The sequence below is a fragment of the Eschrichtius robustus genome, chromosome 3, assembly GCF_028021215.1.
Source record: "Eschrichtius robustus isolate mEscRob2 chromosome 3, mEscRob2.pri, whole genome shotgun sequence".
Lineage (NCBI taxonomy): Eukaryota > Metazoa > Chordata > Mammalia > Artiodactyla > Eschrichtiidae > Eschrichtius > Eschrichtius robustus.
The window spans coordinates 137,588,746-137,603,047 of record NC_090826.1 but is presented as its reverse complement, the minus strand read 5'-3'; the positions used below and the strand labels follow the sequence as shown (position 1 = coordinate 137,603,047).

At 37.3% G+C, this 14,302-nt stretch overlaps 1 protein-coding gene across 5 annotated transcripts in view; it reads right to left on the bottom strand.

Annotated features, from left to right (window-relative positions):
* The window catches only part of RASAL2 (RAS protein activator like 2), a 408,084-nt gene that overhangs the window by 51,000 nt on the left and 342,782 nt on the right, over positions 1–14,302 (bottom strand). For all 5 annotated transcript variants that reach the window (XM_068541303.1, XM_068541305.1, XM_068541304.1 and 2 more), the window contains one exon: positions 8,789–8,898. In XM_068541303.1, coding sequence (XP_068397404.1) covers positions 8,789–8,898 — 110 coding nt within the window. The remainder of the gene's footprint in view (positions 1–8,788; positions 8,899–14,302) is intronic.

Genomic DNA, 14,302 nt, shown 5'->3' with positions numbered 1-14,302 from the left:
TGTTTGGATTCTTCCCTTTTGTTTCAGGCCAAGAAATTAAGTTCCTTAATAGGACAGGCATTGTGGTAGGGGGTGGGGGTACAAAGATTGTACACTTGCGGAGCTTCCCATCTGCTGCAGTAAGCAGAAACATGAAAATATAAATTCAATAGAAAGCAGTCAGTCCTATAATAAGGTGTATACAGTTGGCCATGGGTGGGTATATGGGGTAGGTGCTTAGTCTAGAATGATGCACAGGAAGAACAAGGAAAAGAAGTCAGGGAGCATATGACTCCTGACTTGGGTACTGTTGCATAAGTATGAATTAGAAGTAAGCCTGTCAAAGGACATGGTGTAGGAATAGGATACGGTATTTGGGACAGAGAGGGCAGCAAGATTAAAAGTAGAGAAATATGAAACAGTTTAGTAAGTAGGTGATGGACTTCTGGTAGGAGTGGTAGGAGATAATGCTGAGAGTTAGGGAATGGACAGAGCCATGTTCCATTTTGTACGTTACACTCAAGATTATAGATTAGTAAAAGTATTATATACATATGTGATGAGATATTAAAATTGAAGTTTCAAATTGAGACTCTAAGATAAAACAGGTGCATGCCGCAGTGAAGTACCAAACTGTAGAATCTACAAAGGAAATGTTTTGGAACCGATTCCGTTACCTTGAACCTCTCAGTCAGAGCAGGACTATAAAAAGTGGTGAGAGTATGGAGAAGGGAAAGGATTTTGTGAGAGAGAATTTTTGGAGAAAGCTGTGAGGCTCATCCCTCCCATCCCCCCCCCTGCCCCCAACATACACAAGGGATATTGGTAGGGAACGCATACAAGGTGGGGTTTGATTTTATCTAGGAAATCTAGAGGATGAGAAATGACTAACTGTTGGTAGCACAGCCCAAGTTGATACTTTTGGATTAGGCTGCACTCCTAGAGGTTTGTCAGGGCAAAGGATGTGTGAATATTTCCTGTAGACCAGAGGATTGGAAGGGTGAAGACTAGAACGGCAAAAATTCCTTCTAGAAACTGTGGAAGGAGTTGCAAGTGAACACCTAGAATAGAAATGTACCCATGAAACTCAAAAAAACCATAGATGAGAGTTCCTCAAAGATGAGACATTTCTGAAGAATTCTTCAAAGTATCTCATGATAGAAGAGTCAGCTTTAAACATCTGCCAGACTCAGAGAGCATTATGGAAGGCTAAGACAGTACTAAAACTTTTCTTATTCCCTTTCCCCTCCTTTCTGTCTCTCCCCTTGCCCCAAATCTGGAGGGCACCTAAAACCGCGGGTAGTTAAGCTGGATGCGAAGAGTAGATGCGAAGAGAGAAGTAAGTAGTTTATAATACTTCCTTCTCCAAAAGCAGACTGTCTGCAATTAGCTTGGCTGGGGTAAGTATGCAGTTTTGATTACTATCTCGAAGTGAACACCAATAGGCTCTGAGTCAAGACCTTTGATTTAGAGTAACCATGGATTAACTAAATGGATCATAGACCTAAATATAAAAGCTAAAAATCATAAAACTTCTAAAAGAAAACAGAGGTGAAAATGTCTTGGGACACATACACACACACACAAAACCCATAAAAATTGCTGGTGGGAATGTAAAATTGTACAGGTACTCTGGAAAATAGTTCAGCAGTTTCCTCTAAACCTAAACAAGTACGTATCATACAACCCAGCAACTGCATGCTTGCGTATTTACTGCAGAGAAGTGAAAACTTATGTGTACACAACTGTTCACAGCAGCTTTATTCCTAATAGCTAAAAATCAGAAACCAATGTTCTCCAGTAGGTGATTGGTTAACAAATTTTGATACATCCATAAAATGGAATACTACTCAGCAATAACAAGAAACAAACTATTGATAGATGCAACAATTTGGAGGGATTTCAAGGGCATTTTATTTAGTGAAAAAAAAAGCCAATCTTAAATGGCTACACACTATATGATTCCATTTATATAACATTCTTGAAATAACAAAACCATAGAGGTAGAAAACAAAAAGTGGTTGCTAGGGGACAGGGATGGGTGTGGGGAGGTGGGTATGACTGTAAAGAGTAGCAGAGGGAGTTCTTTTCTGGTAATGGAATAATTCTGTATCTTGATTGTGGTGGTGGTTATGCAAATCTATACATAGGATTAAATTGCATAGAATTATAAGCACACACAAATGAGTGCACATAAAAATTGGTGAAAAACAAAATTTGTAGTCTAGTTAACAGTATTGTACCAATGTCAATTACCTGGTTTTGATATTACACTACAGTTATAAGATATCACTACTGGGGGAAGTGCTTGCAAGACTCTACAACTTCTTGTGAGTATACAAATTAAAAAAAAAAGAGTTAAAAAATTAGTTCTAATTAGGAGAAACTCAAGAAGCTGAGTGTACACACCCTACAAATGAACACTACACTTATTCTTAGGTATCTCCTGACAAAGAATAAGCAGACTACTTTAAAACCATGCTTTGTCAGTGAGCCTCAGAATCGAAGACATTACTGCAAAGGTTTTTACTTGAAGGACGTTTGAAGGAGTTGAGAAAATTCTATTCCATGTGCTTATCTTTACCTCAAGACTTGGTAAATTTAAGTAGCACTTCCAGAGCAAGTTTGGCAACCTGACAGGCATTCGAAATCCTGGAATGCCTGACAATGCTGTATAACCACGTTTTTTCAGCATTTCCTAGTTTTTCAAACTTTTCAAAGTGCATTTCAATATAAGGCAGAAATAGCAGAGTCTTCTCCTGTCCCAACACCCTTCCACATGACATGGTTTTAATGTGAAAATGCTGCCAGTATTGATTCTAGGAAATCACTTTACTGGCTTTTATCTGATTAGATGGCTTTGGAACAATGATGACTTTGTGACATCCTATTGATTTTGCCTCTAAAATGTTTCTCCTATCTTGTCTCTGACTCTTCATTCCCACTGCCAACTACCCTCTTTAAAGCCTTTCTTATTTCCTACAATAGCTTTTTTTTTTTTTGCTAATTGGTCTCCCAAACTTACTCTCTGCAAACCAAGTCATTCGAAATTCCATTGTTGGACAAATCTATAATTGGCACAATTCTGATTAGGTCACTTCCACGCTCAAAAATGTTTAAAGACCCCCCATTGCTTATACAATAAAATCCAAACTCCTCATCTGACATTCTGTCCTGTGTATGCAATACTGGGTTGACAATAACCTCCACTCAGAATTTTGAAAACACTGCTCCACTGACTTTTGATTTTCAATATTCTATTGAGAATTCCAATGCAATGCTTTCATACCTCCTTTGTATGTAACCTATTTTTTCTTTCTAGAAGCTTTTAAGATTTTTTTTTTAAACCCTTGGTGTTGTGCTCTTTCATGATGATGTGAATTGGTGTGTGTGTGTGTGTGTGTGTGTTTGTGTGTGTGTTGGAAAGTCTTTTGTCATTTTTCATTCACTGTATTGGGAATTTGGTGGCCTTTCCAATCTGGATATTTATATTTTCTTGTTTTGGGAAATTTTCTTGTATTATTTCTTTGACAATTTCCTCTCCAAAGTTTTCTAAGAAAATTTTTCTTTTACTAGAATCTTCTGGATTGATTTTCTAATTTTCTGTTCCACTTTCTGGGAGATTGACTTGACTTTAGCTTTTATATTTCAATTTCCAAGCTCTCTTTCTTGTTTCTTTGAGGTTCCTTTTCTTATAGCATCTTATTGTTTCATAGATGCACTATCTTATCTTCTGAAAATATTTATTATGCTTTGAAGTTGTTTTTGGCTCTATGCATTGTCTCTGTTTCTTCTGGGTTCTTTTTTCTCTCTCCTATTTATTTGTTTTTCTCTCTGCCTTTCATGTTGCAGAATTTCCTCAAATATCTGGAGATTCCTGGCCATCTGTTTACATTTAAGATTAAAGCACTAAAGAACTCAATGGAAGCTTTGTGTGCTGGAATAGAGCTTACAGATAGATTAGTGAGCTTCATTGCAGAGTACTTCCTGGCCAGCTGTTGTTTTTTTTTTTTAAATTTAACATCTTTATTGAGATATAATTAACATACCATAAAATCTACCCATTTAAAGTATACCATTTTCAGTATATTCAGAGTTGTGCAATTATCACCACAGGCTAAGCTTAAAACATTTCATCACTCCAAAAAGAAACTTTATGTCTATTAGCAGTCATTCTTCATTCATCACTTTCCCCTGCCCTATATCCCCAGCCTCTGGCAACCATTAATCTACTGTCTCCATAGATTTGCCTATTCTGGACATTTCACATAAATGGAATTGTACATTATATGGTGTTTTGTGATTGGCTTCTTCCACTTTGCATAAAGTTTTCAAGGTTTGTCCAGGTTGTAGCATGTATCAGTACTTCATTCCTTTTTATGACTGAATAATATTGCATTGCACGGATATATCATGTTTTGTATATCCATTCATCAGTTGATGGACATTTGGGTCATTACCACTTTAGGGGCTACTATAAATAATGTTTATGAACATTCATGTTACAAATTTTTATGGGGACATACGTTTTTCATTTCTCTTGGATATACTTAGGAGTAGAATTACCAGCTGAAATTGTAATGGGGGAACATAAATGTTGGTATCTGTAGGTCTTTTTATCTGGTTCAGTTTCTCAAATTTGCTGTGTGATGAATGTAAGCCTGGCTGCTGGCCTGCTAGAGCTGGGTGGGAGCTGAATCTTTCCAGAGTTCTGGGGGTGAGTGGGTAAATCAACGTCTTTCTTACGTTAGAGATGCTAGCTGTCTTCCTAATGCCCGTCTTTTCCTCCTTCCTTAATAACAGACTCCTGTATTATTGGGGGCAACAACGTACCCATGTATAACACTTCCCAGTCTCTCTTGCAGATAAAAGTGACAATGAGAAGCCACTGGGTGAGGTTTCAGGGAAATTGCTCTAAAGGGAGATAACTTGGTTGGAAGACAGGTGTCCTTTTATGGGCCCCTCTTTTCTGGTACCTGAAACATGGATGCTATGGCTAGAGCTCCAGTAGCTAACTTGTGTTCATAAAGAGATCCTTGAAGATCTTGAGAATGGCAGAGGAAAAAGCCCACAAAGAGCCCTGAACCCTTAGTCCTAGACTGCCCACCCTCAGACTTCTTATAGGTGAGGAAAATATAACTTTACCTTGTTTAAGCCATTACTGTTTTGAGTATCTCTTAATTAGCAACTGATCTGAATCATTAAGTGATAGACTTTTTTTCAGAATTTCCTTCTGCAGGCAACTATGTCTGATCTTCCTCTAGTTTTAAGTAATCTATCTTCAGATTTATCCTAGTTTCATCAAAGATGGAGTTCATATTTCTGTTTCTTATATTGAGTCATTTTTAAGACAAAAAAACACAAAGTTTTTTACCTATCAAAGTAAAAATTGGAACTTTACCTTTCCAATCATTTCCTACCTCACTCCTTTATATACCATGAACTACTCAGTATTTCTTTCCAAGCTCTGTAGTTTCCTGTTTTCTTCTTTTGCTTATTATTTCCATTCTGAGGAATGCTCGCTCCATGTGTCTGTTTCTCAGTTCAAATAATACCTGCTTTTTTAAGGTTCAGCTCACAGGCCACTGCCCTCTAAGGTCTTTCTTGGTCCACCTAACAAGAAGTAATCTCACCTCCCCTATACCATTTCTTCCTGAATATTTACTTCTTCTACTGGACACCTTGAGGTTGGGGCTGTGTCTTTAGTACTCTACATTCCCTGGTAGCAAATGGCTTTCTAGTCTGTACATAACTGTCACAATTAGATATGTTACTGTGTAACAAGAAATTTGGTTCTTAAAAATATTAATTATTTGGCAAAGTTTTACTCCTTATGCCTATGCCCCACAACTTCACAAAGGAAATTCTGAGTTTAAGGATCATTATAAATTGATCCCCAAAGCAACATTGGTACCAAATTCCATCAGGGCCTTAGAGCAGGGCCTACGATTTGCAGATCATTGGGCTAGACAAACCTGGAGGGTCTTTTTGATCAATTAAGTCTGCATGTTAAAATACCCTATGTTCTTTTGCACAGAAAAGCTTACTGATCATATGTAGTAATGAAATAACTTTCTTTAGATGAAATTAACTCATTTACAACTGTTTTTCTGCCATCTGAAAGCAGTAATTCAGACCTCATGAGGATAATTTTATCTTTTTAAAATGTAATCAGTGCAGATAAGGTTTGTTGTTATCAAAAAGCCTGAAGAATTCAAAATATCATGATCACTACTTCATTATCCTCCTAATACCCCAGGTAGAATATTTCCTCCTCCTGAAGAAGTGAGATATAGTGATTTGAACAGCATCATAATGAGAAATTTAATGAGAAAGAGATCCCTGGCTTCTTGAGTACAGTGTTCTGGTCAAATTTGGCCAGGTAAGCCAACAAAGAAAAAGACTGACATGTTGGACCAAATGAAAATCTAAAACTTCTATATAATTTAGAGACATGATTTAAAAACACAAGAAACAGACTGGAAGAAAATTTTAACAACGTGCATAATAGTGGCTTACAATCCCTAGTAATAATAAAGCACTACTCCAAACCATAAGAAAAAGGACAAATAGCTCAATAGAAAAATGGCAAAGGGATGAATAAGCAAGTCATAGAAGAAGAAAACTTGTGAAAAGATGTTCAACTTAGTAGGCATTAGGTAACTACAAATTAAAACAAAGAAATGCCCCCCACCTGCCTTTTTTGTGAGAGGCAATATAGCATAAATTAAAAAATGTAGACTCAAGAGCTAGAATTCTTGGATTGGAACCGCAGTACTGCCATTTTCTAAGCTGTGTGAACTTGTGCAATTTACTAATTTCTCTGTTTCAGTTTTCTCATCTTCAAAATGAGGTCATGACTGTAACTAGGGTTGTTACGTTGATTAAATGATTTCATTTATGTAAAGTGCTTTGAACAGTGTATGGCACATAGTACATACTGTATATGTGTTTATTATTACTATTCATCCATCATACTGATAAAATGTAAATGGTTGTTTGAATGATAAAAGTAATTTTTTTAAATTGATGTATAGTTGATTTACAATGTTGTGTTAATTTCTGCTGTACAACAAAGTGATTCAGTTATATATATATAGTTCCCTGTGCTATACAGTAAAATCTAAGGGAAAAATATGAGAATAAAAGATCTTTTTTTAATGATTACCTTAAAACAAAAAGGTATAAAAGAGATATTTAACAATACAATTACACCGCAAATTGAACATACTTGCAAATTTCACAGAACATCTCTAACGTGGTTCAGGGATAAGAAGAACTGATAAAGCTGTAGCCTCTTATCAACTCAGTATGGGGGACAAGTTACTTCACATATAAAATGAGAGTAATTCTCTGCCTGGCAAATCTATAATCTGCCATTATAGAGATTATAATCTATATTTCTGTTTGTTATGCAGATAACTGGAAATAATGGACTTATTACCAAAAGTAAAAAAAAAAACACCCAAGTATAAATAAGAGTATCATTATGAAAGGCAGACATGAGTTTAAATCGAAGCTCTACTACTTAGCTGTGTGACCTTGGGCAAGTTTCTCAATCTATTTTGCCTTAGTTCCTTATCTGTAAAATGAGGATAATAATAGTATCTAGGGCTGTATTACATAAGATACTACATTAAAAATACTTGGCACAGAGTAAGCACTCAATAAATACTGGTGATGGTGGTGATGTGTCAAGACACAAGTACCATTTCCTAAATTTTGAACATTGTAGAGACATGAAGTATTACAAATGTGTCCTAGTATACATTCAATCATTTTAGAGGGTTGTTATCCTTAGCAAGCCATGCATTTGAGGTTTGCTTAAGCTGGTAGTCCTAATTATTGAAATCCAGGCCTCCTTTTCATACCTATCTTCTAGATGTGACTGCAAATTAATGAGGCCGAGTCCATATACTATACACAAAGAACAATGTAGCAGTGAAGACCATGGACTCTTAGAGCCAAATTGCCCAAGTTTAAATACCATTTTTGCTATTTACTAAGCAGTATAACCTTGGGCAAGATTACTTAACTTCTCTGTTCCTCAGACTTGTCATCTATAAAATGGTGATAATATTAATATTTCTCTTACAGGGTTATTATTAAGATTAAATAAGATAATGCATATAAAGCACTTAGTACAGTGCTCAAAAAATGTTAGCTGGGGCTTCCGTGGTGGTGCAGTGTTTGAGAATCTGCCTGCCAATGCAGGGGACACAGGTTCGAGCCCTGGTCTGGGAAGATCCCACATGCCGTGGAGCAACTGGGCCCGTGAGCCAGAACTACTGAGCCTGCGCGTCTGGAGCCTATGCTCCGCAGCAAGAGAGGCCGCGATAGTGAGAGGCCCGCGCACCGCGATGAAGAGTGGCCCCCGCTTGCCGCAATTAGAGAAAGCCCTCGCACAGAAACGAAGACACAACACAGCCATAAATAAATAAATAAATAAAATTTTAAAAGAAAATATGAAAAGAAAAATGTTAGCTACAGCCATCATCACCCCTTTTGGTCATCCTACAAAAGAAAGATACACCTCTGACCACTAGAACTTGATTCGACAGAAACAGCACAGCCGATTCTTAAATTAGTTCTTAGGTATCCACACACTCTCTAATATTGTAAGATTTTTAAACTGGTTGGATATTTAAGCCAATATTTTGTACCTTGCCTCAATATCAGCAAGACAAAAAAGTAAATTTTGTATTGGATCTTTCCAACTATCATTGATGCAAAGTTAATGAAGACCGAAATGCCTTATCAAAATGCACTGTAAAATTGCTTTCTTTGTTTTAAGCAAGTGAACTCCTACCTGTCATCTGTATTGCGAAGGGAGGGAAGCCGAAAGCTCGTGTTTCGGTCAAGCTTTGATTGGCTTTTGGTCCTCTTGATGGAGCCTTTCAGGCGCTTGCTGAAGAACCCCTAGAATGAAAAGGCAGAAAGTGATGGGAAAAAGAACCAAAAGGGAACCTTGCTGTCTCCTAACTCATCTGCACTGCCTTTGCAAAAGATACTCAGATTCTTATAATGGAGACCAGAAACAGAATTCAGCTTTTAATTTTTTAATTTGTAAAATACAGCTGCTGGAAACTACCTGATAATGTGATAAAAATTTTTTTCTTCTATGATAATTGGGAGAATTAAACTTTTAAAAAAATTTTAAATTTATTTTTTAACATCTTTATTGAAGTATAATTGCTTTACAATGTTGTGTTAGTTTCTGCTGTATAACAAAGTGAATCAGCTCTATGTATACATATATCCCCATATCCCTTCCCTCTTGCGTCTCCCTCCCACCCTCCCTATCCCACCCCTCTAGGTGGTCACAAAGCACCAAGCTGCTCTCCCTGTGCTATGCAGCTGCTTCCCACTAGCTATCTATTTTACACTTGATGGTGTATATATGTCAAGAATTAAACTTTTTGATGGCACTTAATTTCTTATTTCTTAAACAGTTTCTATACTAGCTATGGTAAAGAAACTTCTAACTTCTAAGGTAATATGTTGGTGGTCTCAGCAGTGGCAAAATTTGATCTATGTCACCTTGGATATGGTACTTGTGAAGTTAAATTTTAAATGTAGTTTAACTATTTTAAAATGAAACAGGTATGTATCATGTATGAAATCAGTGAAGCACCTAGACTTCAGAAGAACAAACTGCCTTATCGTTTTTAGCCCTGCTTACCTTCTGCCACTTCCACCAAACTATCTAGAGTGCCTTGAACATCTTCCTAGTCTTAGCACCTGGCAAATAATGGGCATTCAAAAAAGTTTGTTGAATAAAAGAATAAATGGAAGAATGAATTGGCAATTCTATTGTTGCCAGATGAAAGGACATCTCATAGAAGTATATCAAAATGTCTTGACAAAAGACTGTAATTCAAAGAAAAGTATTTTGATGTATGGAATTGACTCTGTCTATTCACCTTGTGATGAATATTAGCTTAGAGAAGCTGTGTAAATAAATATTTCCATAAGGAAGAAAAAAAAATACTAGGCCAATACCAGCACATCAAATCTGTTATATTCTTTTAGTTACCACTAAAGCCCACTGTTTTGGGGTGAAGACTATATTAATCATGATAAGCTAGGTTATGCTTATTTAATAACCCCACAATCTTACTGGCACAAAATGTACTATGTGTCTATGAGCTGGTCAAATATGACGGGGACCTGGCACTATGCTATCCTCACTCAGGGACTTAGGCTAAGGGAGGCTCCATCTTTGTGCTTCTATTAGTTGCTGCCTCAGGATAAAGGAAGTGTGGTAAATTTTGTACTTGCTCTTAAAGCTTCATGTCATTAGTGGTCTCATTTTATTGGACAAAAAAGTCACATGACCACACCTAACCTCAACAGGGAAAGAATGTACAATCCTATCATGTATCTAGAAAGAGATATTTGTTGAACAGTAGTGTGGACTACCATAGTGCTTTTCCATGCCAAGTAAACACACAAGCACTGCCAGAGAAAAAATGGAAACAAACTTATTTGAATCAGAAGTAGAGCTATTTAGCTGACTGAAGAAAAATGCTTATGTTATTTCTTGTACTTATAGCCCAAAGAATAAGGGTAAAAACTAGAAAATATCACATAGACATAATTCCCTAAGCTGTTTTTTATTCCCCAGGCTGTTTTTTATTGTAGGTGTATTGAGATTGATTGGAGGGAAAAAAAACAGGGCTATTTTTAAAAGTACTATATTTCTTAGAGACAGGCATTTGCCTGATCTCCTGTATAATCTTAGCATCATTAGGGAAAGTCACTGTCATCTGTTCTCTAAGGCAAAGGCTTTATTTACTACTTTCTATGATTCAATCAAGATGAGTCACCACATTTCCTCGTAAATGTAGTCAGCAAACCAGACCTAAATTTATAGAATTCTATTAGGATCATTTATAGTTGGTTCAAAAAACACTGGCCTAAGTTGAGATTCAGCCCAAGGACCGGACCAAATACCATATATAAATACAGTTCTAACACACTACAGTTAATCAGTTAATTGAGAATGTACTAGTAGATGTTCACTCATATAGTACTTTACCTTCCTGTGGCACTTATTGTATAATACTTCATATTTTAATCCACTTATTTATTAAGTATTTATTTTATGTGTATATGTTATAAAGCATCGTACTAGGTGTTGTAAGGGAAGCAAAGATAAAACAAACACAAATTCTGCCCTCAAAGAGCCTGTAGTTTAATATAAGATTAGAAATAAACACAAATATAAATGACACAACATGTATTAGGAAGGTACATTCTCTTAATGCCTGGCATATTTAATCACAAAATAACACTATCATATTTCTTTGAATCTAGGACACCAGTGATTGTAAGTCACACCATTATTTTATGTATACAAAGAAAAAAGCTGCCAATTAACTATAAAACAATGCCTTACCACTTAGAATTTTTATTTTGTATTAAAGAAGTTTTTTAAAGACTTACTTTGGCTGGTTTTGTCATATATCACATAGTGTACACATAAAAAGAATATATACAAAATCAGTTAAGGTATCCCTAACGCATCTTCATTCTTCTGAACTATTTTTTTGATTCAGAGTAGCTGTTGTTCATGTTTTTCCACAGAATACCATGATATATTCTTTCTTTCAAAAACGCTGATGACAAATGGCATATGATAAAAGAGTAATTTGAGGGAGACTGGTTCAAGATGGCGGAGTAGAAGGACATGCTCTCACTCCCTCTTGCGAGAGCACTGGAACCACAGCTAACTGCTGAACAATCATCCACAGGAAGACACTGGAACTGACCAAAAAAGATACCCCACATCCAAAGACAAAGGAGAACCCACAATGAGACGGTAGGAGGGGCGCAATCACAATAAAATCAAATCCCGTAACTGCTGGGTCAGTGACTCACAAACTAGAGAACACTTGTACCACAGAAGTCCACCCACTGGCGTGAAGGTTCTGAGGCCCACGTCAGGCTTCCCAACCTAGGGGTCAGGCAACGGGAGGAAGAATTCCTAGAGAATCAGACTTTGAAGGCTAGCGGGATTTGATTACAGGACTTCAACAGGACTGGGGGAAACAGAGACTCCACTCTTGGAGGGCACACACAAAGTAGTGTGCGCATCGGGTGCCAGGGGAAGGAGCAGTGAACCCATAGGAGACTGAACCAGGCCTACCTGCTGGTGTTGGAGGGTCTCCTGCAGAGGCAGGGGGTGGCTGTGTCTCACTGTGAGGACAAGGACACTGGCAGCAGAAGTTCTGGGAAGTACTCCTTGGTGTGAGCCCTCCCAGAGTCCGCCATTAGCCCCACCAAAGAGTCCGGGTAGGCTCCAGTGTTGGGATGCCTCAGGCCAAACAACTAACAGGGAGGGATCCCAGCCCCACCCATCAGCAGACAAGCGGATTAAAGTTTTACTGAGCTCTGCCCACCAGAGCAAGAGCCAGCTCTACCCACCACCAGTCCCTCCCATCAGGAAATGTGCATAAGCCCCTTAGATAGCCTAATCCACCAGAAGGCAGACAGCAGAAGCAAGAAGAATTACAATCCTGCAGCCTGTGGAACAAAAACCACATTCACAGAAAGATAGACAAGATGAAAAGGCAGAGGGCTATGTACCAGATGAAGGAACAAGATAAAACCCCAGAATAACAACTAAATGAAGTGGAGATAGGCAACCTTCCAGAAAAAGAATTCAGAATAATGATAGTGAAGATGATCCAGGACCTGGGAAAAAGAATGGAGGCAAAGATCGAGAAGATGCAAGAAATGTTTAACAAAGACCTAGAAGAATTAAAGAACAAACAAACAGAGATGAACAATACAATAAAACTGAAATGAAAACTGCACTAGAAGGAACCAATAGCAGAATAACAGAGGCAGAAGAACGGAGAAGTGTCCTGGAAGACAGAATGGTGGAATTCACTGCTGCAGAACAGAATAAAGAGAAAAGAATGAAAAGAAATGAAGACAGCCTAAGAGACCTCTGGGACAACATTAAACACAACAACATTCGCATTATAGGGGTCCCAGAAGGAGAAGAGAGAGAGAAAGGACCAGAGAAAATATTTGAAGAGATTATAGGTGAAAACATCCCTAACATGGGAAAGGAAATAGCCACACAAGTCCAGGAAGCGCAGCAAGTCCCACACAGGATAAACCCAAGGAAGAAACACGCCGAGACACATAGTAATCAAACTGGCAAAAATTAAAGACAAAGAAAAATTATTGAAAGCATCAAGGGAAAAAGAACAAATAACATACAAGGGAACTCCCATAAGGTTAACAGCTGATTTCTCAGCAGAAACTCTACAAGCCAGAAGGGAGTGGCATGATATACTTAAAGTGATGAAAGGGAAAAACCTACAAGCAAGATTACTCTACCTGGCAAGGATCTCATTCAGATTTGATGGAGAAATCAAAAGCTTTACAGACAAGCAAAGCTAAGAGAATTCAGCACCACCAAACCAGCTCTACAACAAATGCTAAAGTGGGAAACACAAGAGAAGAAAAGGATCTACAAAAACAAACCCCAAACGATTAAGAAAATGGTCATAGGAACATACATATAGATAATTACCTTAAACATGAATGGATTAAATCCTCCAACCAAAAGACACAGGCGTGCTGAATGGATACAAAGACAAGACCCATATATACGCTGTCTACAAGAGACCCACTTCAGACCTAGGGACACATACAGACTGAAAGTGAGGGGATGGAAAAAGATATTTCATGCAAATGGAAAACAAAAGAAAACTGGAGTAGCAATGCTCATATCAGATAAAATAGACTTTAAAATAAAGAATGTTACAAGAGACAAGGAAGGACACTACATAATGATCAAGGGATCAATCCAAGAAGAAGATACAACAATTATAAATATATATGCACCCAACATAGGAGCACCTCAATACATAAGGCAACTGCTAACAGCTGTAAAAGAGGAAAGTGACAGTATGAATTTGGTAAAGTTGCAGGATACAAAATGAATGCACAGAAATCTCTTGTATTCCTATACACTAACGATGAAAAATCTGAAAGAGAAATTAAGGAAACACTCCCATTTACCATTGCCACAAAAAGGATAAAATACCTAGGAATAAACCTACCTAGGGAGACAAAAGACCTGTATGCAGAAAACTATGAGACACTGATGAAAGAAATTAAAGATGATACAAACAGATGGAGAGATATACTATGTTCTTGGATTGGAAGAATCAATATTGTGAAAATGACTATACTACCCAAAGCAATCTACAGATTCACTGCAATTGCTATCAAATTACCAATGGCATTTTTTACAGAACTAAAACAAAAAATCTTAAAATTTGTATGGAGACACAAAAGA